This window comes from Aspergillus fischeri, genomic scaffold (genome assembly GCF_000149645.3).
Source record: "Aspergillus fischeri NRRL 181 1099437636266 genomic scaffold, whole genome shotgun sequence".
NCBI classification, from domain to species: domain Eukaryota; kingdom Fungi; phylum Ascomycota; class Eurotiomycetes; order Eurotiales; family Aspergillaceae; genus Aspergillus; species Aspergillus fischeri.
The window spans coordinates 1,541,701-1,564,657 of NW_001509760.1; the positions used below are offsets into that span (position 1 = coordinate 1,541,701).

General features: G+C 48.2%; 6 protein-coding genes across 6 annotated transcripts, besides 2 other annotated features; all 6 read right to left on the reverse strand.

The window, feature by feature from the left end:
* Nucleotides 1–3,055: 3,055 nt before the first annotated feature.
* NFIA_052190 (ECM29 family proteasome component) lies at nucleotides 3,056–8,867 on the reverse strand (the record flags this gene model as incomplete). Its single annotated transcript, XM_001257770.1, has 3 exons — nucleotides 3,056–3,599; nucleotides 3,684–3,886; nucleotides 3,942–8,867. The coding sequence occupies 3 exons, from the start codon at nucleotides 8,865–8,867 to the stop codon at nucleotides 3,056–3,058; spliced, it is 5,673 nt and encodes a 1,890-aa protein (XP_001257771.1).
* A 483-nt stretch (nucleotides 8,868–9,350) lies between these two features.
* Nucleotides 9,351–14,066, reverse strand: NFIA_052200 (putative SNF2 family helicase/ATPase; the record flags this gene model as incomplete). Its single annotated transcript, XM_001257771.1, has 4 exons — nucleotides 9,351–9,872; nucleotides 9,928–10,382; nucleotides 10,440–13,653; nucleotides 13,728–14,066. 4 exons carry the CDS (start codon nucleotides 14,064–14,066, stop codon nucleotides 9,351–9,353), a joined length of 4,530 nt encoding a protein of 1,509 aa, XP_001257772.1.
* Nucleotides 14,067–14,317: 251 nt separating this feature from the next.
* Nucleotides 14,318–16,392, reverse strand: NFIA_052210 (uncharacterized protein; the record flags this gene model as incomplete). The annotated part of the gene is made up of 2 exons (XM_001257772.1): nucleotides 14,318–15,836; nucleotides 15,866–16,392. 2 exons carry the CDS (start codon nucleotides 16,390–16,392, stop codon nucleotides 14,318–14,320), a joined length of 2,046 nt encoding a protein of 681 aa, XP_001257773.1.
* An 826-nt stretch (nucleotides 16,393–17,218) lies between these two features.
* NFIA_052220 (CCDC90 family protein) lies at nucleotides 17,219–18,335 on the reverse strand (the record flags this gene model as incomplete). Its single annotated transcript, XM_001257773.1, has 3 exons — nucleotides 17,219–17,276; nucleotides 17,331–17,664; nucleotides 17,789–18,335. The coding sequence occupies 3 exons, from the start codon at nucleotides 18,333–18,335 to the stop codon at nucleotides 17,219–17,221; spliced, it is 939 nt and encodes a 312-aa protein (XP_001257774.1).
* A 405-nt stretch (nucleotides 18,336–18,740) lies between these two features.
* sec53 (phosphomannomutase SEC53) lies at nucleotides 18,741–19,825 on the reverse strand (the record flags this gene model as incomplete). The annotated part of the gene is made up of 5 exons (XM_001257774.1): nucleotides 18,741–18,990; nucleotides 19,058–19,132; nucleotides 19,217–19,533; nucleotides 19,584–19,646; nucleotides 19,721–19,825. The coding sequence occupies 5 exons, from the start codon at nucleotides 19,823–19,825 to the stop codon at nucleotides 18,741–18,743; spliced, it is 810 nt and encodes a 269-aa protein (XP_001257775.1).
* Nucleotides 19,826–20,127: 302 nt separating this feature from the next.
* Nucleotides 20,128–20,157: a microsatellite.
* A 461-nt stretch (nucleotides 20,158–20,618) lies between these two features.
* Nucleotides 20,619–20,648: a microsatellite.
* A 678-nt stretch (nucleotides 20,649–21,326) lies between these two features.
* NFIA_052240 (putative DnaJ chaperone (Caj1)) lies at nucleotides 21,327–22,176 on the reverse strand (the record flags this gene model as incomplete). The annotated part of the gene is made up of 2 exons (XM_001257775.1): nucleotides 21,327–21,859; nucleotides 22,170–22,176. 2 exons carry the CDS (start codon nucleotides 22,174–22,176, stop codon nucleotides 21,327–21,329), a joined length of 540 nt encoding a protein of 179 aa, XP_001257776.1.
* Between the last annotated feature and the right edge of the window lie 781 nt (nucleotides 22,177–22,957).

The following is a 22,957-nucleotide window of genomic DNA, read 5'->3' on the forward strand; positions in this document are numbered from 1 at the left end:
TTTCCATTTGTCTTTCTCTTTTATTTTTTTATTTATTTTTCTTTTTTGTATTTTCTCTTCTTTCTTTCATTATTTATTAATTTTTCTTCTGGACCCATGATCAGCGATGATATTGCGTATCTAATAAGGATTCCTATGATCGAGAAATCAGCAAGTAAATCCGATCGATCGACGGGAACAAGCGCAAAAGGGAAAAATAGAGATGGATGGATGATTCGGATTGGAACCGCATGTGCCAACCATGTGGAAAATGGAAATTCGAAGGTTGGTCTGAGTGGTACAGGAGGTACGAAGGCAGTGGGCCCTGCAACAACACCTAAATTTAAATTATTATTCTCATGTACTCCGTATCTAAATCAGTACAGTACCATTGAACTCTACGAAGCATATCTTTGCAAGGTCTACTCGTAATTAACATGGGAGTGACAGTATTAGTAGTATTTTTACTTTAAGAATAAGAGTGAGACTCGGAAATGCAGGACCTCTATAACTCTGCACCTCTAAGATCGGGTTCGGCCCATAAAGTGCATTATTGAATGCCAGCAGAGTAGTGCAGGTTTAGTCCACAGTCCACAGTCCACTCTGAATAGATACTCGAATGGTAGTTTAGCGATATTTAGACAAATAGTAGTTACAGCCAACAATACAATAGTGATATATCTTGCGCCTGAATCAAGCACGTGGGTCTGATTTCCAAACAATTGCTTCTGGTATTTCCTGCTAAATACGGAGTACTACCGAGGTAAGACTCCATAGTATGAAACCAGTCTTCACGTAATATATGCAGCGTGACTATGCACCGAGTCAGACGCAACCTGAATCATTTCCATCGACTGGTTCCTAAGCGATAAAAAATTATATTAGGCACTATGCAGGGAGTGCTCCGGTGCAATTACCTAGGACATAGACTAATACCTGAAATGCTGGAATCTTATGCTCCCCACTGGTTCCCTAGTTTTCTTTACTCAGGATTCCAAATGATCCTGATTTCGGTTCAATTCTCGGATCCGATCGTCAATGGCGCAGTCACTGGCATAGTGATGCTGCAGTTTGTCTGCTGGTGGCGATATCTTAGAATCCACTTCTGTGGCTTGTATGGTCACGCAGTCAGTGCGAGCTGGGGAAAATTCATGTTCCAGGCTTGTAGACAACCCTGCGTCACGGATTTCTCGCTGGATTGCACGCGCGCAAGGCACGGTCATGGGGGTGTCCCAATAGCACTCGTTGACAAAAGAACTTCAAGCTTCCAAGATTCTCGGTGAGTCCGAGTCCAAGCTCCGGTTAACAAATAGCCTACGAATAAGTCGTAGGCAGTACTAGGTACCCAAGTCCGAGTCCAGAAATCGGAGGCTCAATTCATAGACAGACTTTCACCCCTCCATAGCTGCCTCCAGCCAAAACCTCCCTTAGGGTTTGCGCCTTGGCAGTTCTGCATGAAACGAAAGGGAATGACAAGCTTCTATTTTGGCAAGAATTCGCTTGTTGTCACCAGATTCGACCATAGTCTCATCTTATCTCATTCCTAGTCCAAGCACGTTGTCATCGTTATTTCACAAGGCTGGCTGAAAGTTGAATGCCAGATGGGTTTTCGGGCGATTGCCTGGTTTCCGGACTGCGCTCCTTGCGTCCCCAAAAAAGCGTTCTGCAGTGTTGTCAGCTAGTCAGATCGGGCATAGTGTCAGCGCTAGAGTACAGTTCATCCATGGTTTGTAGCAGGTTTTGATTGGCGGGTAAAGAAGTCTTGGTTTTGTTTTGCTTTAGCTTGAGTGTATTTGGACCAGGATTATGGTCGGGTATCTGTACGGAGTACCTTAAGGTAGTCTCAATGATGTACTTGTCAGGCTGCCTATGAAGAGAGCACTGGTTCTTAGACATCTCTATGGATGTCACTCAGGACGACACTTTGGTAGCGTTCTTATTCTTCGATTTCTGTCTCCCACTCGATCAGACCTTAAAGTAAGTGTAAGCATATCAATTTCTTGCTAGCGCGAACCTCCAGTTGATTAGAGCCAACACCAGAGAGCCACCATACCTCGCTTAATGCTCAGTAGTACTACACACAGGCCTCACAGACCTCCTGACTCATCGGATCCGAGGTATATAAATCAATAGTTCAACGACCCCAGATACATCATCAATTTGTATTTCCCATCTGTCCGTCGTTCTGTCCAGAGGTCAGGTCGATTCAACACCACGTATCACTCCAAAGGCCGACCTTCTCCGGCGAGATGACCATATCCAATGGCCTAGATCCAAACTGCAAAGCGTTTAATAACCCGGACAATGTAGACAGTACATAGGAATGAAGACTAAAATAGTCCCATTCCCTAACGAGACTGGTCTCGGCCGGTCTGGATCATCAAACTTGGTCCCTGTACTATTTCGGCCCGTGCCCAACGGATGGGTAAGACAACCCCCCTGTCCCCACCAATCATAGGCCCCAGGTGTCATGCTGAACTCTGGACCAAAGTCTAATGGGTTACGCTAGGACATGTCCGCAACTTTGCGCCGTTACCCTATTGTCCCATTTCCTTGGATAACTACTCCATACCGTATGCCGTATTCAGTAAGGATAATTCTAAATGTCCTCCTGGCAATATTAATGGATGATGGGTGTGGGTGGACATATGCGGAGCTTTGCATTTCTTCGGCTCCGCAACGGACAACACTACGAAGGCCTAACAATTTGCTTAATAAATGATTCATCAGCTCGTCAGGCGTCCAAGCCTCGGAGCAATAGTGCAAGTCTAGGTCATGTAGTCATTCCTTGATTTTCGACAGTAGGTACAGTTTGCCCTGACCGGTGCTCTTCCCTAAATGCACAGGTCAAGTGGTACGCCTGAACGGCTTCTCAGAATATCGAACCTTATTGGTTGTCTGCATCTCCCCGTCCCCGGGCCTAGCCGTAACCCGACGGTCTGGATAAGAAGCTAGATCGGCTGAATATCACTGCATGCAACTGGGCCTGACAGCCTGACAGGTACTGTATCGAGGCTTTTCGCCTTCCTCAACCTGGGACAAACCAAACCACGCTTCTCCGCGTTCTCGATTTGTCTCACCGCAAGACTGCAAGATCACCCAATACCTGGTTGAGGATTTGCTGTACCGGTCCCGATCTTTCGCCGTCTCTCCAGGTCTTGACCGATTCCTGCAGTGCCTGACTGACTCCTAGCCCCATCTGTTGGGACAAAGTAACGTACGCGGCTGCGGCCTGTGCGCGACCCATCCGGATGGTTTCGATGGACATGTCTATCTCCCGACAAAGCATTTTTTGCGCGACCGCCACCAACGGTCCCTGCAATTCGCCTGCTTCAGGCTTCTGGCCATTGCCTGCCGTTGCCCATTTCCCGAACCTCTCGAATAGCTTGCCCAATTCTTCGTAAAGGCTAATCTGCACTTTCCTCGTCCCGTGCATCACAGCTTTTTCAATCAACGGCGTCATTTCTTCGAGATAAGACTTGATTGCTGTCCGCCAGGTCAGTAAATCCTGAAAGAAAACGATGGATTGTGGGTACCAACCTCCCGCTGCTGCGGCGGACGGTTCAAGACATTCAAAGAGACACCTCACACAGGCCGCCAGTGTATCTTCTAAAGTTTGTCTTTTTTGAAAGTCAATCATCTATTCAAGGAGCTAGAAGAGCCTAAAAAAGACTGAGAAAGGGGAGCAGGTCTTGTAAACATACTTGGAATTTTGGCCACTACCCGAATCAATGTCCATGGAGTCTGCATCAGCCTCCGTGACTTCGTCCAGTACTCGAGACACAATGTTCAGCGCATCTGGCATGAAGTCCACATCTTTGCGCGCCCGAGCGACTCCGCCTAAGGCCACAAGACCATGCGGACGATATGTCGGATTGTTGCGCTTCGCCTCTCTAATCGCAATAACCTGACCCGGCCACTTAGCATCGTAGTTATACACGATACGCAAGACTGAGACTTACCTTCATTGAGTCACTAAGCTGCTTGTTCTCCTGCCACAACTTCTGAGCTTGGCTTGCGAACTTCACAAACGCCTTGAGCACAGCCTCTTTCCCGCCCCACGTCTTTCCTGCCAGTGCCTTCTCCAGCACAGGCCAGAGCGATTGACTTGTGGCGAGATCGAGATCGGCGTCTAGCAACATGATGGCATTTGCAATACCAAGGGCAGCCGTGTGCTTGATGGCCCACCGGGGGGAATCCAGGTTCTCCGCAGCGAGACTGGCAATCTCCTTAACATAAAGTGAAACCGCCCTAGTGCCGCCGACATTATCTTGCCAGGTATTATCGAAGACCTCCCGCACATGGGTATCCGTGTCATACTTTGAAATGAAGATAAAGGGCAGTGTCGTAGCAGCAAACGCCATGAAACGGTCATTGGACAGCTTGGACGTAGAATGTAAAATTTCTGCCGAGATGACTCGTTCATTGGCGTCCTCCGCAGCCAGATATAGATTCTTGGCATAATTGATGGTTTTCAGGACTTGGTCGTCCGTAGCCAGGCGTATGAGATAGCCAATGGAGGTGCAATAGGATGCGCTGACTGTTTCGTTCCGATCAACGACATATTTGCTGAGCAGCTGAATGAATCGATCTGCACACGGACGGAAAAGCATCGGCCTCATGCTGAGGAGGACAAGAACACGGCTGCATCCCACTTTCGATGGAAGTCCAACTGCAGAGCGAAGGACACCTTCGAGCCTGGGTGCAAACTCCTTCATGCTGGTGTCGTCCAGCATGTCAATCAAGTATCGTTCGATCACTTCCATCATCGGTGAGGTGCGGATACTAGATAATCTCATCTTATCTATTTCCTGGCCCGTTAACCCGTACTTGTCGGCATTGAGATGGACATAATTGACCGCTTGAGGCTCCAAGGAGCTCAGCGAATTGAGAAACTGCTCGATTATGCGAGGGACAAACGCTCGTAAAGGACCACTAGGACTCTTCTTGATCATCTGAACCAGAGCCCCGATCGCAAATCCTTGGACCTCTTGCACACTGGACTCCATGCCTTTATCGCTTAGCAGAAACGGAATGGCGCTTGCTAGCATGGCATTTGCTCGTTTTGTTTCCAAATCACTCGTCTCTAAGGTGCGCACGATTGCATTGGTAAGCGTTTGACAGAGCTTGAGCGCCGACACTCTAACCGATTCCTTGATATCGTCCAGGAGCTTGAATGCCTTCGTGAAAATCTCATCCAGATACTTTGCGTACTTTTCAGGTTGCCGTCCCTGCATCAAGTCTGCGATTGCAGCACAGCTTGCCTGACGAACACGCCACTCCCGGCCCGCCAGCATACTGGTCAGCAGATCATCCATGATCTCATCGAAATGAGTATTGATTACCACTGCTGGGTCCTTGACTAATGCAGTCCAGATAGTGTTCATGGATCTTTGCACGTTCGGGTTGGGATCAAATCGGTAGCGGAATAGCTTCGGATAGATCTTGGTACTCTTCGCCAGATATCCGTTGACACTCGAATCAGAGAAGATAGTGCTGATGCCTAACTTGCTGAAAGCGGCACGGTTAGTCCAAAGCGCGTTGTTGGAGGCTAGCGACATGAACCGGTACACCATTGTCGGGTCACCAGCCTCGGATGCGAGATTCATGATATCTTTGTATGTATTAATCGACGACCCTTCTCCGGTAGGGAGAGCACCAGGTTCAAAAAGCTCCGTATTTGCGTGGACTCTGCCTCCTCCGAGATTAGATTTGTTCGCAGTAAAGGAGTCGATCAAATCTCGCACAAGGTCGTCTTTGAGGGATTGATCGCCCATCTCGTACACAAGGCCTAACCCTTGTGCTCCAGTCTCCTGCACAACCTCATCACGATCTCCAAGTATGCCTGTGAATGTGGCCTGGCATTTGCGTAAACGGTTTTGTATCTCGGCCAGATGTCCGCAGTTTTTGATCAGACACAGCAGCCATATAGCGGACGACTTCCTTAGCGAGGGTTTCGATGCGGTGCAGTCCGCTATGATCTTGTCCGTCATCTCAGCGAGTACTTTCTCCGAAACTGTCATGTGCGGAACCTCCTCGTCGACGTCAAATTGCCGGAGTAGTGACTTCGAATTCCAACCGACCGCGGCACTACTTAATGCGTCACCAACAGTAAAGTGGATCTCAGGGCTTCGGATCTCATGCAGCTCATAAAGCGACGTGAGCAGCTCTTTAAAGAGCGCATGATCAGTACTTGATCTCGCAAAGGTCAAGGCCAGGAGGCCTAGGGCGGTGATGGCGGTATCACTCTCGGATTTTGCGTCTTGAGTTAGTTTCTCCTTGATTTGCTTCCATCTGGCATCAGAGATCATTGCCGGCGAGAGAATTCCCGAGAGACTTAGTAGTCCGAGTGCCACTTGTGCGGAGCGTCGGAGGAGAGTGTCACGAGAGTTCTCTACCAGCTCGAACACTGTGCTTGTGAATTGTTCCACCTGTTCGTCGGAGGCTCTATGCAGCGCCTTACGGAATGCAAGCCTGCTCAGTATATAAGCTATGGCAAGGATCGCGCCCCGTATCTTCAGCAAGGCTTCTCCGATCGCCGTTTTCCATGTGGATACAGAATCTGACAGATCTGAAAGCAGGGATTGGATATCGGCATCAGACAACGCAGGGTGAGATGCTAGGATCCCAAGAGCTTGCGCAGCCTTATTCTGTATTTCCTGATCAGTACTGCTTACAGAGGCTTTCAATGACAGCGTCTGCGGAACCAGAGCCCCAACTGTTTCATTTGACGCCAGCGAGCAGATGCTCACAAAGTGCTCTCCGCACCGCTGTAGACCCAGTCGTTTGTCACTCGTAAGACCGGTCAAGGCGCTTGTTAGGAATAATAAAATAGGTTCCTTGTCCGACGACTGCATGTACTGTTTCAATCCTTGTCGGGCTCCCTCATCAGACGTAAGAAGCACGTCGAGTTTGACATCCCAATCTTGCTCAATGTCCATGATGTTTCCAGATGCTGAGAGAGACTCCCAGAGAAGAATGTTGCGAAGAAATGCAATAGCAACGGGCAGAGCAGTCCTGTATGGCCCCGACAGAGCCTCCGGCGCGGACAGAGCTGGCGCCACTGCACTTCTCGCTGATTCTGGGGAACCAAGTAAGAAGCCAGTTGCGTCGGAAAACGTTGGGAAGTTGTACCAAGCCTGGTCCGTTTCATCTGTAGCTGTCGATGCGAGCCATTTTCTGTCCCTGCTGGGATTGAGCAGCCGGTACCAATAAGGATGTAAGCCCTTCTTGCCTTCCTCTACAACCTCTTGATTCAGTTCCGATCCGCGCGCAACAGCCATGAGGTCAATCCAGCGAGCCACAACATCACTATATGGTAGGAATCGATTGGAAAAACGGACGGCAGCATATTGCGATCTGCGAACGACCTTGAATCCAGTGATGGGATCTTCGTCACCGGGTAGATTACCCATCTGATGGACGAGGAAAGGACGAATTTGCTCTTGAAATTCCTTATTCCATCGGTCCACTGAGGAGTTCAAAATACTCCCCAGGGCCTGCTCAATGCTCACAAAGATCTGAGGGCCCGAGTCATCGGAGCTCAAGGACGTGAACAACCATTTGATCAGATCAAAATCAGAAAATTGCGCCTGGTCATCTTGAACTTGAAAATCCACCTTGGGAACAAGTATACCAATGCTCTCGTAGGCAAGACCACGGAGACTCAAGTCTGATGCGGGAAGCCTTTGGCCGCTGGCTGCAGGGCTCGGCCAACCCTGAGATTGGATAAAGTCCCACAACCCTGCTATGAGCTTTGGCGCCATCAGCTTGAGATCGGAAGGAGATCCCATCCGCACCACCCAGGTTGTGAACGTAAAGATCTGGGTCCTCAGTTTTGAGGCTTGTAGGCCCTGGGAAGACCTTGCTTTGTCTGAGAGGAGACCTTCCTCAATTAATCGAATTACTTTTCCCGTATCCTTCGTAGCTACAATCGACTTTCCTAAGAAAACCAGGATCTTCAACTGTACGGGAGGTCGCGCCGGCTGGGCACCATCCGCCGTACCGTCTCCAAAATAGAGGCTGTACAGTTTCTGCACCACATCAGGATTCTCCAGGTCAGGGATAAATCGCTTCAAAATCTCTTCACCAAGGTCAGAGACTCGAGAGTTTGCATCCGCAGAGGCGATAAGAGCGGGAATGAATCTCTCCGAGTCCGTGAAAGCTCCGCTAGTGAGGAACCTCAAGGCTGTTACTTTCGTCGCGGTAAGGTTGAGTCCGCCATTCGAAGCAGGGTTCCATGTCTCATCTGCAGGAAGGCCTTTGTTCAGAAAGGTGTACTCCGCAGGTGATAGCCCAGGACATGTGGTTGCATCTTTTTCTGCAGGGTACAGAAGAAGTAACTTCTCGAACCACGAAGACAAAAAAGTCGTATCCTGGTCAGAAAGGCAAAGCTTCGACTTCAACTGTGCATCCTCTTCACTGCCCTTTGGAGGTAGATTGAGCAAAGGCAGAAGCCGCAAGACAAGATTGAAGATAATGGCACCTTGATTGGTTGCTCCGATCTCAGAGATTCCCTGGAGCAGAGGGAGTAAGATGTCAATTCTCGCGTTGGGACCCAATCGATCAATGCCTTGTTGAAGATAAACCAAATCAAAATGTCTGATCAGCTGAGACTTCTGGTCTTTGAACTGCTTTAGTAGAGCTGCCACGGGCAGCTGGATGGACGGTGCTTGAACTCTCGTATTGATATGTTGGCACACCGCAATGACCTTACTGCGGACTGCGTGGCTTTCGGAACCTAGCTTCAGTAACAACGGAGCCAGATATGTGTTGAGAAGTCCCTCGAGTTTCTCATCTGTATCTGCAAGTGCGATTCTCAACTCGACCTTTGATATTAAGTTCAACTCTCGAGCCTCGGAACTCGCTGACGTGGCGTCGGGAGCCATAACGAAATCAGACGGAGAAAAAAAGATGGTTAACCTGGCCCATGGATAATGTGAAAGATGATAAAATACAAGCCACCATACCAGAGGCGATGCTTAAATAAAGAATGACTAGAATACAACTCGCCTTCCGTAGGCAGATACGCCTCACGTCACTGCGGTTGAGAAGCTCTGCCGCTCAGGAACGCACCATGATTAGTCATCACACTGGAAGATGATCAAAATGTCGACATGAAAATTTTTATAGATGGAAGACGAGCGAAATCAGCAGACGGGCGAAGAGGCTCAAGTAGCAGTGGATCATCTGCGCCCGTTGAGTTGCATGAAACACATCGAGCAGAGTTTCGCGGGACTGAGAGTCAAGACGGGTGATATATATTCAAAAACCCTATATACTCCTGGTATGCCCGGAGAAGAAAATGCACTATGTTTACATCTATTGTCATATAGGATAACTCATCAGTCATTATATAATATATCGTAGAATCATGAAGAAGCAGCGGTCCTTCTTTTCTCTGCTGCATCACCTCGCAGGAACCTCGCCACCTCCCCATCTGCCCTCAAGTCCAACTTTTGGGTGGCATTGCCGAAAAGGCATTGCCATAAATCGTCCTTCTTCACGAGCTCTCCCCCCGCTGTTCCTTTTGTCATCAGCTTTGCCAGTGTCGCATCTTGTACTTCCAAGGAGTTTGCCGAATCAATGGCTGTTTCAGTCAGATTTTTGAAAACGGCTCCTGGGTCGTCCAGTGCCTCTTTCACTTTCTCCTTCTGGACAATATGAGCTAGGCGGCGAGAGACTGATAACTCGTAGATCGATTGCTCAACGGTATCAGATACGAGATACATCCAGACGGTAGTAGGCCGGTGCTGACCGATTCGATGCACACGGGCGATGGCCTGGAGCTCAATCGCAGTGTTCACAAGTGGTTCGCACAGAAAAACATGAGTAGCGTTGACCAAGTTAAGACCGGACGACTGAGCTTTAGCATGTAGAAAGAAGCATTCGACCTGCAGGGCAATTATCAGTAAAGAAACAGTAACAGTGGGCTTTGGGGAGACATACCGCTGGGTCGCTCTTGAACCTCTCTATACCATCTGCATTGTCGATGCTACTGTAGCCAATCTTAAATCGGGAAAAAGCAGTCCCCAACACCTCAAGAAAGGTCTTATATTGAGAGAATATAATGGATTTCGCACCCGGGTCATGCTCGCGTAGCCAAAGAATATGACGGGCCAGAGTGTCGATCTTGGTGCCAAAGGAGGCCTCAAGATCGATGTTCTTAATCTCTTTGAGCGTCCCCGAGCTGATGTCAGCGTAAATGAAGCTGTTCGATGAACGACCCGATTCAAGTTTGGGTGTCTTCTCTTCCTGCACCACGAACTCTTCGGGTTTATAGGTTATTTGGTGAAAATCGTTGACCTTGAGTCTTTTTTTACAGGTAGGACAGGTGCGATGTTGATTCCACCATATTCGCAGACAATCCTTGCAGTATTTATGACCACAAACGGTCAAGACCCCTATGAATGTAAGCAAAACGAAGTCTCAGCGTAGGAAAATAGAGCACATGTACTTACCGATTTCAAAGCTGGACTGACATATAACACATATTCTCGATGCATTATCAACCCCTGAGTCGTCTCTCAGATGTAGAAGATAACGATGTTTCGACCTTAGGGTGGATATCTTTGCATCTATATCGTTCTCTTGCTTGAGCTTTGCCGCATATAGATCTTCATCCAACGGTTTACCGACACTTTCCTCGTCATAAGGAGCAACCATATCGGATATTTGTTGCAGCTGACGGTAGTACTCGAGGCGGTTATTCATAGTGTCCCGGAACATCTCCACTTCTCTCTCCAGATTCGATGACACTTTGTTCTGCTCCGCAGCCATCTTGGCAGCGTGTTGGAGGACTGAGTTGACAAGTTCCAACTCGGCAAGAGCGCGAGAGCTTCCCCCACTTCCTTGCCATTCGAGAGAGGTCGCAAGACTGCGAAGCTCGCTGATGATGCCACGAAGAGAACCAAGCGCAGGCGCGGGTTTCAGCGCACTACGGGTGTTCATCACCGAAAGAAATAGCGCCGGAGACGGCCCCTCGCCTTGCTGAGCTTGAATAATGCCGCCTTTCACTTCGTGAGCAATGAGGACATTCTGCTGACCAGTGAGAGCATCGTGACGGTCCGCAAACATGGCACGCAGAGCTTCCATATAAACATACATCTCGTCTTGATGCTTTGTTGACCTTTCGTACTCGTTTCCTTCGAGCTCTGATTCATCCTCCTGGTCAATGAGCGACTGCGAGAGTAACTTGACCATGATATCGCGCCATTCATTGTACTGAACAGCGTGTTTATTCATCACTTCACAGAACTCCTCGTATCTGTCGAATATGCGGCGGGCCTCTAGTCCTTTGCTGTAAAGCTGTGGCTTCATTTTCGGGATAACCACGAACTGCTTCCTTTCCGATTTCTCTCTGATCACTTTCATATAGCGAGCAACTTTACGAGAAACATCGGATAGTATCTCCATCCGAATCAGCTTGGCCTCTTCATAAGACTCAGTTTCGCGTTTCTCAAGGCGCTTGAACTCCTCCGAGTCCGGTTCAGTAAGCTTCGGATCTGTCCTGATCTGGTAGAACACATTTCCGATGAAGAATATTGAGACATGCTGAATCTCAAGGGCAGCGCGCAGCCTCTGACGGTACGCACTAACACGAGTATTCTTGTCCGCCTCATCAACTTCATTATCGCTCACTGGATCATCTGTCGCTCCGCCTTGGCTTACGCCGTCGGCCGTGGCTCGACTTTTATCACGCTCTAACTGTAGCCGGATGCGACATTCCTTGACCAGTGCACTGGACCGTTCATATGACTTGGTCCAAAGTTCAAGTGCTTGTTGACGACGCAAGGCATTTTCCAGGAGCTGCCCCCGTCGAAGCTGAGACTGGACGAGAGCGCGCTCTTCTGCATGGACAAGAGCATCATTTTGATCGATCATTATCTCAAGAACCTCGGCAACAGAACGTAGCGGGCCGCCACCGAAACCTAAGACACGGCGGCCACTTCCAGCCGGATAGAGACATGCTTGACGCAGTCTCATTAGCCAACTCCGCATCTTCTCTACAACGGCTTGGTCCTCTGGATTCCAATCGTCTTTAAGTGGCGCACCGGACATATCTAGGCCGCAATCTTCGGCCATTTGCTCAAATAATTGTGCGTAATGCTGTTCTTCGACCGCTGTGAAAGGAATAGTGATCACAAATCTCTTTTGGGACGGCAGATCAAGCTCACTGCGAACATGGTCCTTGCTGTGCCGAAGAGCGACTCGACTGACAATGCCGGATAGCACAGAGTGAAACGATCGACAGAGTCTATTCCACACGAACCCACAGAACGGTTCATAGTGAAGGAAAAGCAAAAGGCCAAGAAGGTCAGAGATATCTTTCCGAAGAGGTGTACCGGTAACAGCCCACGCATTCTGGCGAGGTATCAGACGTGCGACCTTTGCTGCATTGCTCACGCCGCTCTCGATCATTTGAGCTTCGTCAAGACAGACTCGCCACCATGATATTTTAACAAGAGGCGATTTTCGTGGCTGAAATCTTTTCTCATGCCGCAAATTACGTTTTGGAGCATCACCGGAATAATGAATCTCCCGTGCAAGGACATCATATGTGGTGAGAACGACATCCTGGTCGGCAAGTAGTTCAAGAAGTTCGCGGTCTGAAAGCTTCTGATGGCGATTTATACCTGTATAGTGAAGAACGTGAAGAGCCGGTGCATGCAGCTGAATTTCCTGCATCCATTGCTGGAGAATAGCAGGAGGTGTGATGATCAATGTTGCACCGGATTGTCTCATTCCACCGATTTCCAAGTCCATATCAGGTTGCAAGGACCGACGATGGAGGCACATCAGACTAATCATTTCCACAGTCTTGCCCAGTCCCATCTCTTCAGCAAGAATACCGCCCTTGAGATAGTCCGCCGGTGCGTACCAATTGGAAAGATCGGATGTGACAGTCACGAACAAAGGGCTAACATAGTACGTTTTCCCCTCAGCGTCTGTACGTTTCTCGAATGACGTGGGCAGTTCACTCGCCGATTTGTCCTCCAGAGGAAACACGTGTCCATTCTCCTGAAGCTTCACACCTTCCCTTTCGAGTAACCATCGTACTGCTCTCCTCTGGAATGGATAAAGCCGACAATGTATCAAGTTGGACTTGATTTCTGCAGATGACTCGGGTGTGTCTTGGGGAACATGGACATTATCGTAGAAATCTCGGGGCGACCAAATGGCTGCTGGCGCAAAACCCATATTGCGCGCCTTGTTGTACACCTCGGCATCACGCTGTAGCACATATTTCGCAAACGTATCAAGTGCCCTGGCATTTAGCAGCTTTTCATCGATAATATTCAAAGAATCTTTCCATAGAATAAGCGTCTCAAGCCGAAATGACTTCCTATCTGTTGAACAATGGAGAGTACATTGATAACATGCGATCGGAGCCTTCTTGTGGTATCGATCGGCGCAAACAAGGCGATGAGCGGACTCGAGGTGTTTTCCAAACTCTAATAATTGAGGACTAGTCGAAGACTCTTTGTACACGGTCTCTCGCTCCGCCAGTGTAGCTATCTCTAGCTCGAAACAGTCGTACGAGGTCGACTCGTGAGTCCAACTGGCCAAATGTCGGGAGTTTCCAGCACTCTGAAGGACGACAGGAAGCCGGGGTAATGGCGTCAAAGGATCATCGACGTGTTTCTCCGAAAGAGGGTTTGCGTGGGCGAATTTCTGATAGAGATTGGTCAAGTCAGTCACGCTCTCACGGTACGGTATATGGTCAATCATTGTGCTAGTCTACATACCAGGTTTAGGTCAAAGCGCGCCAAAGCAATATATCCATTGGGGACTCCATTTTCTGATGCGCCGTTCACGTCTCGAAGACTCTGGGGTGCTGATGTCAGTTTGCGACGCTTGCTGGGAGGACCATCGCTCTCGAGTTGCCCACTTTGCGCAAGTCGCCCGCTTTGCGCAAAAGCAGTGGCTAAGCTATCAGGCACTCTACCTGCATGTTGTAAACAATCAGCAATCAAGCAGCAGATCCCATTAGAGAAAGGGTAGTTGGCGCACCCGAATAGCAAACTTCTTCCGTCACCACAGCCATCCTGAGACTGTTTCCGTCTGTACAAACCGCCACAATGCATCAAGTATGAAGCAGGAAGATGAATGGCGATAAGGCAATCTTATCATAGAAATCACGTGATATTGATAAAGAGGTTTCATGGCTGTGGAGATAGTGGCAAAACTCACTTTTCTGTTGGTAAAGTATGGCTCTAAACTCAATTGAGTACCAACGATATGTAGGAAAGTAATGTTTGATTCAGCTCCATCAGTGCTTGGAAGTGGGATATTGCATCTAGGTCTACCTGCTCTCTGAGTAGCTTCACATTGAGTATTACTTCTTGCCTCCAGGCCCTCTTCCAATAATGCTTCTCACGCTGTCTCTGCCTGGTGATAACAGAACATCCTGAATTGCTTGAAGTGAAGCAGTCTGTGATCGGACATCTGTATCTGTGACAACACTTCCATTGATAGCACGGACGGTTCTGTGATACGATTGTTCAGCGATGCTCTCGAAAACATCAGTTGTATCTCCAGCAGATGTCGACCCGCCACCTGTGACTGAACGGTAGAATGCGCTGCCCCATTGTCTAGTGTGCAATCTCGACGGGCCCGAAGTTAAGGTGTAGGTAGAGATACCAGTAACCCCTGTCGCCGCTATGTCAAGACCTCTATCCATATGGGCGTTTATGGTGAGCTCAGTGTCAGCGATACCATAAGTTGTGTTGACAAATAAAGGATATTCGAAGGTCAGATCATCAGTAGATCCGTTGACTCCAATTTCTGCAGCTGATATCTTCCCGGATGTGAGTTGGTGATTCGCTTGGCTCAATCCTTGCCGGCTTAGCAGACCCGAATTGGAGTACTTCAAGGACTGATGCCAGGTGAATTGGGTTGAGGTGATACTGAGAGTCCTTTCAGCAACAACAGAGTACGAGAGTGTATCGTTAACGCCTGTCTTATCTTTGGTGAGAAGTCGTGTAATTGTGAACTGTGGTGTCGGCGCGGTTATTTGAGGCACCTTCTTCGATCGATCAGTTCTTGAATACGATGCATCCTCCTCGAGGTACAAAAAGATGTTTCCCGTGACCACCCAGTAAGAGCCGACAGAATCAGAAAGTCTGGCAGTTCCGTTCGCTTGAATTTCCAAGCCCACGATCTTTATTTCAAAAGAATGTCCTCGCCCATCAGTCAGAAGAGGAAGAAATGGTGAGATGTCTATCTCGGGCTGTCGCAGGTCAAAAGCATCAATTCCAACTATTGGACGCCAGAAGCCGGGCGAGACTCCCCCTGTGAAGATAATTGGAAATGGCCAGATAACCCCAGCAAGCAGACCGTCGATATAGAGCTGAATTTCACGAAAGGGGGAATACCCGTAGAGTTCGCCAACCGTGCTGACGAATGATTCTGTGTCGGGCGAGAACACATTAGACCACCAGAACTCCTCTGTGGACTGTCCGCATGCAGAAATCGACACAATAGCACGGGCAGTGTTGGAGGGCAATCGATAGGCTATCTCTACATTGTCTGAAGGCACAATCAAGGCACTCGATGCATTAGAGGCTGATTTGCGCGCTGATATCGGCAGAATCATGTCCGCTGTTCTAATAGTAGTGCCCCGTTGGGCGAAGACGGCAATAAGTGTTGCATTGAAACTGCCTGTGTAGACATCGGATATCAGATTACCCAGATCAAAGATTAGCTTTTGTGGTTCTTTCCACAGTGCATTGTACTGAGACATCTCCTTAATGTATGTCCAGACAATCCCATTCGTAGTTGGTTCAGCTGTCGATGTACGGAATACCTCTGCATCCCCAAGGTACATGATCGCTAATCGATCATATTGTCGACCTCTAGAGGTCACAGTGAGGTTGATTCGAACCGTGTCGAAGTCACATTTGGGTGGATTGTAATCTCCTTGTTACTGGAATCAATATCAGAGCCACCAATCCGCGAGGATATCCACTGACCTACGAAAGGTTTGCCGTAGCTATAGGCAAACACATGATCCATAAGAAGTATCTCATCATCGCATGCGGAATCTGCGCCTCCAGTGGTCGAAACAGGTTGGTACACTTGAAAGACCTCCAACACATCTGTCGTATTGGAGGTAGAAGCTGAAACCTGACGGGTTGCAATACCAGATAAACACTCCAAAGGCAGGTATCCGAGCCATATGAGGGCAGCACAAAGCATGAGTGACAGCGCCATGCAGACGATCTTTATCTGGCAGGGGCAGTTCCGGACGACGTCTTCTTGATTTCTATTGCAATCCAATGACACAGAACGTTTTGATTCTGAACAAGTATCCAATCTTGACTCTTTGTATATTGTAATATCATCCAGCGAAAGTTCTTTCGCCTCGACCTTGGATGTCTTTCCGGATCGCCGAAAGTTGGCAACATTCATTGCAAAGCAACAGCAGAGAAATAGCGCCGAAACAAGCAGCACAAGCACAAGCACCTGTGACTGGGACATGGAACATCTTAAAAGGAAGCCGCGACTAGATGCATATCCCTGCTCCATTCCGGATCGCGCCATGGCTGGGTCTATCAATGTGACGGAGCTATACAGGAGCCCGTCGGCAGCATGCAGAGGACTGGCGTCTCCTCTTCCCCGCTCAGTAGCGTTGTTGTTACTCCAGAATGAGCGTTGCAGGGGATACATTATTATCATATCATGATATCACTAGCCAGAGGCAATGAATATCAATACTAGCGTGCAAGGAGTGCGACGACTATCTGATGTACTATTTAGTAGTTAATGTTATTGGAAGAGTTGATAAGCCATGTGGGATAGAATGGAAGTCATGTCACGCACTAGACAATCGACCTGCCATTTTGAGAAAGACCGGCACAACACATCTCCTGGACAGCATTCCGGTTCAGATAGAACCTACATCTGTCGGCGAATACCGTTGTAATGTGACTGTCTATGCAATCGAAATGTCCTTACTATTTGTAAGATCCTTACAAGCGGTAAATCTGTGTTGTCAATGTCAATTCCACGACTCGCTCGGAACAACGCTTTAGAATTATACAAAGTATCCTTTGAGAACCAAATCGATCGCCATCACTCTCCACAAATGCAAACGGACCTTCCTTCTTCTCAGTTTGTTCTATTTGAGCAAAAAGACGAGGCGAGCGGAGTATTATGTACAGGGATTGTTACAACTGAACAGTAAGATTGGAGTGCTGAAAAAGTCGACATCGAGTCGGACTCAAGCGCCGATGAATCACATGAAAAGACGCCAGGCACCGAGAATGAGAGCGGCTGTACCGGTGCAGACACCCCTGAAAGGTAAATATGTTAGCCAGGTTTGAGCGAATGTAGCAAAGGAGCCATACATAAGCCATTGTAAGGTTGAGAACTTCACAGCCTCAACGCGCTCTCGCAGCCCTGCAACTTCTTGCTCGATGCGTGTTTCAGTCTCCTTGATGCGCATCTCTTGGCCGTTCGCTTCTTCTCGGATACGTCCTTTTTCAAGGTTCAAATCAAGGCGAACAGAGGCTTGAGTTCGTCCAATCTCGTCCCGCAGTCGCGAGTTGAGTTTCGCAAGATCCGCAGCAATCTTTTCGTGGGATGATCTAGTCAGCTGCGCTTCGGTCGAATCGGCATTTAGCAGCTCTGAGCGGAGTTTAGCAAAATCGACTTTCTGTGTATATGCTGAGCGTTCAGTATCTGGAAATGTGTCGTCAGCGCCTGAGAATAGAGGAGCAACAAAGAGGGTATGATGACTGGCAAAGCTCCAAATGGACCTGACCCTAAGGCATGGCCAGTTGCGGAAAACAAGGAGTTGACCAACCTTCCCGAAGAACCATTGTCCGCGTCAAGTGCTGTATTGATTCTTGGATGACATCGTTCAGGACCCTCATCATTGCGACGGCTTGCTCTTCACTGAATCCTTCATCCTTAAGCCGTTGGACGAATCTCAATGTGTCGAAGTGATGCTCCCGCTGCAGAGAAGCCGAAGCGTGAAAGGCGCGCCGCGCTGGCTTGAAAGTGGCCACATATACCCCGTTATACCTGATAGGATTGTTGAGGTCCTCGAGAGCTGGACGATTTTTCGGGGCCCTCGATGATGTAGACGGGCATCTTGCAACCAGTGTTGTCGGGCTAAGATCCCGAGACGCCGCGGAGAAAAAGCGGGCTTGATGCGGATAAAGGGACGGAGAACGATGCTGTGGACAAACACGACTCAGATTTTGTATGCGCTGCTGGGGTTGAGGTCGCAAAGTCGAGAGAGGGTTGCCTTGGGGTGGAGCGACCGTTATCCGGGTAGACGAGCCGTTCCAGGTCAGACGAGGGAGAAGTGAGCGCGGGACTTCTGTGACAGATTTCTGCGGCGCCATCCTCAGATTATATCAGCGCAATGACAACTCATCGAGGAGAGATGTAGGAGCAGAGGTATAAAACAGCAACTTCTATCCGTAGTCGGATAAGTGACTGTCGGCCGCCTCTTACGGAGTACTCGCAGTAAACCGGAATGCGGGCATTGCCGATGACTAACACATAGTAACTATAATTAACTAATTATCGCAGCACTAGTGCATTTTGGGATGCATGTGATTTCCAGCTTTCTCATTGGAGAAGTATGATTGTATAGAAGGCACGATTGAATTACATTTGCAAGAGTTTGTCTATGTATCATTATTAAATCTTCAGTTATGTCACAAACAGTGGGAAGGATATCGCTGTATGTCTCATTCGAATGTGCCCCAAGGCAGCCACGAAAGATGAAAAAGAAATAGCATGCTTCATAGCTGGAACAATTCCTTAAGCTGCTTCATGGTATCCTCAGGACCATGTACGGAATGACCTATCGTCCGCGGGTCTGAGTAGATCTCGTAGTCATTACCTCCAGGAAAGCATTTATCTCCAAAGAAGTGGATTGTCGTGTACTCAACCCCAGTAACTTCTTTCTCGGCTTCAACGTGCCGCAGGCAATAGGTCTTGTCCCAACCAGTAGGGAAGACGTCAAAAGAAATCTGGCCACCGATAGAGTAGCTGCAGATTGATTGTTATTATTGTTCTGGAACGCGGCGTTTTACTATTGTCATTATGAATCACTTACGTGAGGCCATAATCAGGAAACTCCTTCTTCAGCGCGTTGACCATATCTGTTCTGATGTGGTGTTCTTTGTCATATCTGCCGTAATGGTTAGCTGGCTGGTATCCACAGATCCATTGCCGTCTTTGCAATGGCTGGCTGAGCCCAGGTTCGTATACATACGCTTCGAACTCGTTTCTCTCTTCAACACTTGCGTTTCTGCCAATCGGACTTACATTGATCATTCCATTGCGGAACTCAATGAAGGTACCACGCTTCTTGGGCAACTGCAAGTCCGCAAAGTATCTGAGGATAAAGTTCACCAGCTTCTGATATTTCTCCTCGCCGATCCACTCAATGAAGCTGGTGCTGGCAAGAGGCTTGCCCAGACGAAAAGCCATCAAACCATTCTCCGGGAAGCAGAAATCAAAAAGGGAGGTCACGTCCGTCGCGGCCGTTCCAAGTTGTTCTTGTTGCTTGGCAAGGTTGGAACCACCGACCTGCAGAGGGTGAGATTGGACGTCGAGATCCAGTGAACGGGTTAACTGACGTATCCAATGGCACACTTGTGGCGCAATTGCGAAAGAAGCATGAGCATCTCGGGGGTAACGGCCTGGTAGGCAAAGAATTGGTGACCATCAGCTCATGGACTCGACATTAAGAATCTTCACTGGTAAATTAACGTACCCGTCTCGCAGGTGTCAGCGTCTCATCAACATCGAACAGACAGATTGTGTTTTTAATAGGGCGGTCCTGGAGAGCCGGGTAAATACTAGCAGCTTCGGTAGCCATGATGAGGTTTGCTTCTCAAAGTGATATTGTTGAATCTAATCAATGAAATTGAGGGTACGATATCTGTGCAAAGGAGAGCTAGGGATCAAAGGCAGCCAAGATTCGCAGAGGATAACCAGACTGCGGGTCAAAGAACTATTAAATATCAATAAGTACCTCTCTTGTAAAGCTCAGGAACGTGGCCTATCCGCATGCGGTGAGAAGAGGGGCTAGCGGGGTCTAGACGGACAACAGCTCAGCGGGTGTCGAAATCAGCATAAATTAATTACAACATGTATGACACCTGTTTTAGCTTTCAGATGCCACTATCACCACCACCACCACTACTACTATACTAATTTTTAACCCTCTCCGACCGCGAACACCAACCACTAAAGGTTTGATTTTGAATAGCATTTAATTCAAATTGACCCCCTACTATCTATGAATTTATGCCCATTATATGCATAATATTAAGGATAATTAGTAAATTCTACTTTATTTAACTAATTTCTTTATATAGTATTTTAATTTATTGTGTGTATACTCTGTAGTATACTTACTATAGTAGAATGAATATATATATATACAGAGTATATTCATACTTATTTAACCTTACCTACCTATATTCTCTTCCCTTTACTTACACTCTGCATATGCATAATATTAAAATAACTTAGTAATTATCCTTATTATTATGTATATAATGGGTATAAATTTATAGATAGTAGGGGGGTCAATTTGAATTAAATGCTATTCAAAATCAAACCTTTAGTGGTTGGTGTTCGCGGTCGGAGAGGGTAAAAAATTAGTATAGTAGTAGTGGTGGTGGTGGTGATAGTGGCATCTGAAAGCTAAAACAGGTGTCATACATGTTGTAATTAATTCATACTGATTTCGACACCCGCCGACCTAATTCCGACACCCGCCGAGCTGCAAGCCCACCTCAGTGCTTATTGGTTCAGGCACCAAGGCAAACAAGCTCGAAGCGGTCAAAGTCACAGGGGCCCCGGCACTCCTTCGCTGGAGGATACATTTGTGGGTCTGGGTCTCCTTATCGATAACCAGATTAGTAGTACAGAAAGTAGGAGGAGTTCTTCATCCCACCACTTTCTTCGAGGTACATTCCATATGGCTTGTATTACTGATCGGCCAATTACAGAAGATAAACAACCTGGAAGTAGATCGCATGTCATGAATAATACCAACCTCGAAACCCCAAAAGTAGGGAAAAATGAAACTACACGGCTTGGGGATCACCGCCAAATGCCTCGCTTTTCTGTGGCGGTCCTCGTGACTGAGCGTGAAAATAGATAGTGCGGTAGACTAGGAGTGTCTTCTGTAGACTTATGCAAAATGAGATTTGTCAAGGGACTAATGGCAGATACTACATATTAGCGTTAATCATAGTGTGCGTTTAAGTCGATTCCCAAATCCGCCAAATACTCCAAGAACGAAGCCATATAAACTCCCCAGCGAACCGAACACACCACATAAAACTAGCTAGTATGGCGCAAATCGCCTAGCGACCCAGAGTACTTTGGAAGACCTTCGCTGCCAATTCACTAAGTAGTCGGGCTCTTTCAGACTGCGGAAGTTCGAGGAAAACCTCGTAGACACTCTTGCCTTTTGCGTCTCGGACAGCACCAAGGCGATTCCCTGCAACGGCACCAGCCAAAGCACCCGGAGTATTGGCCACAATGAATCCTAAAGCACCACCGCTGATACCGCCCACAACAGACCAAAAGCGTGATGTAGGCCTGGTGCGACGTTGGCCATCGGCATTGGTATCCTCGGCAAGTCCTTCTTCCCGCAACATCTCCTCGAAGACGGACCCAAATTGCTCAGAGGCTCGTTGCTCGCTATCTGTGGTGGTGCCAAATCCAAAGGCAGACCATGGGAAGCCGCCGCCACCACCCCGAGGCACTTCCTCTGCTGGCTCTTCGTATGCTTCTGCGGCTCTTAGGGCGTCATATTCTCGCCGACGTGTCTGGTCAGAAAGAGTATAATAAGCATCATTGATCTCTTGGAATCTCCGAGTTCGGGCGGGTCGCTCTGGTGAATCAGCAGGTACTCTATCGGGATGGGATTTCAAAGATTCTCTGCAGATTATTGAGTGTTATTGAACGCCTCGACGATACGATCCAAGCTTGGCCTTCGCGCACCGTTTGTATGCAGTTCGGATTTGTTGTTGAGTGGCGTCAGTGGAGACACCCAGAATTTTATCTGTAGCCTTATGAGCGCAGTTCCGATCGATTTAGTCGCTGGGAAGAAGGGGAGTATTACAGTAATCCGGTCGCCCTGATTCTTGTTTGTCAGTCTTTGATTATCCCCTCAAGGTATGACTAGGGGTTGATGGTCTTACTAGGCATATTGACTGTTAAGCCTTCGGTGAGAAGATCCTGAAGTCGTGCGGTGGAGGGGATGGTTCTATTCGTGTTTGAAATGAACTAACCGTGAGGTCGAATTTGAGGATTTCTAAATGCACAGCAACGTAGCGAGCCTGAGAAATGCAAGCCTTCCATGTGCTGGCTCCATTCAAGCCGATGACGTCGGTAGCTGATGCCTTGGATTTGGGTGCCTTGAAAATAAGGACACAATGTTCATCTGCGTGCAACACCTCCTGAGGAACAACCACCAATGAGGATCATCCTGCTCATTACCAGCCACCCGTCAGCTTTCTACTAACGCATGTAAGTCTAGTTGGTGCACGCAGCTCCTTTTGGCTGCCGGTTCTTTTGTGCTCAAAAATGGAATCAGTTTGCAACTCCCCCGTGTGGTCTCCAGCCTTTGCTTGCTGTGATCACTCAATTGCATGAAATACTAGGCCGCTGATCATTGTTTACGGTGACTTTGCCAGGACTTCTGATCTATACAGAGATCTCGGCAGGACATCACCCTAATTCCAGTAGTGGAGACATCTTCTGCGCTGGGCCTAGAACTGAAATTTCGTGCATCTGCATCAATTGACTGCGTATCCACTTTCGATCCATCTGAATCGCGCACAGAAAGACGCCTGAGGGGCAAATATTGCATTCTCAATCTGGGTCCATAACTCAGCAGCTACCTCTGCCTTGCTCCAGGCAACTCTGGCTTAAAGCTCGATTCTTTACCCTGAGGAATTTCAGGCCGTCCCAACATTGATTGGCAAAA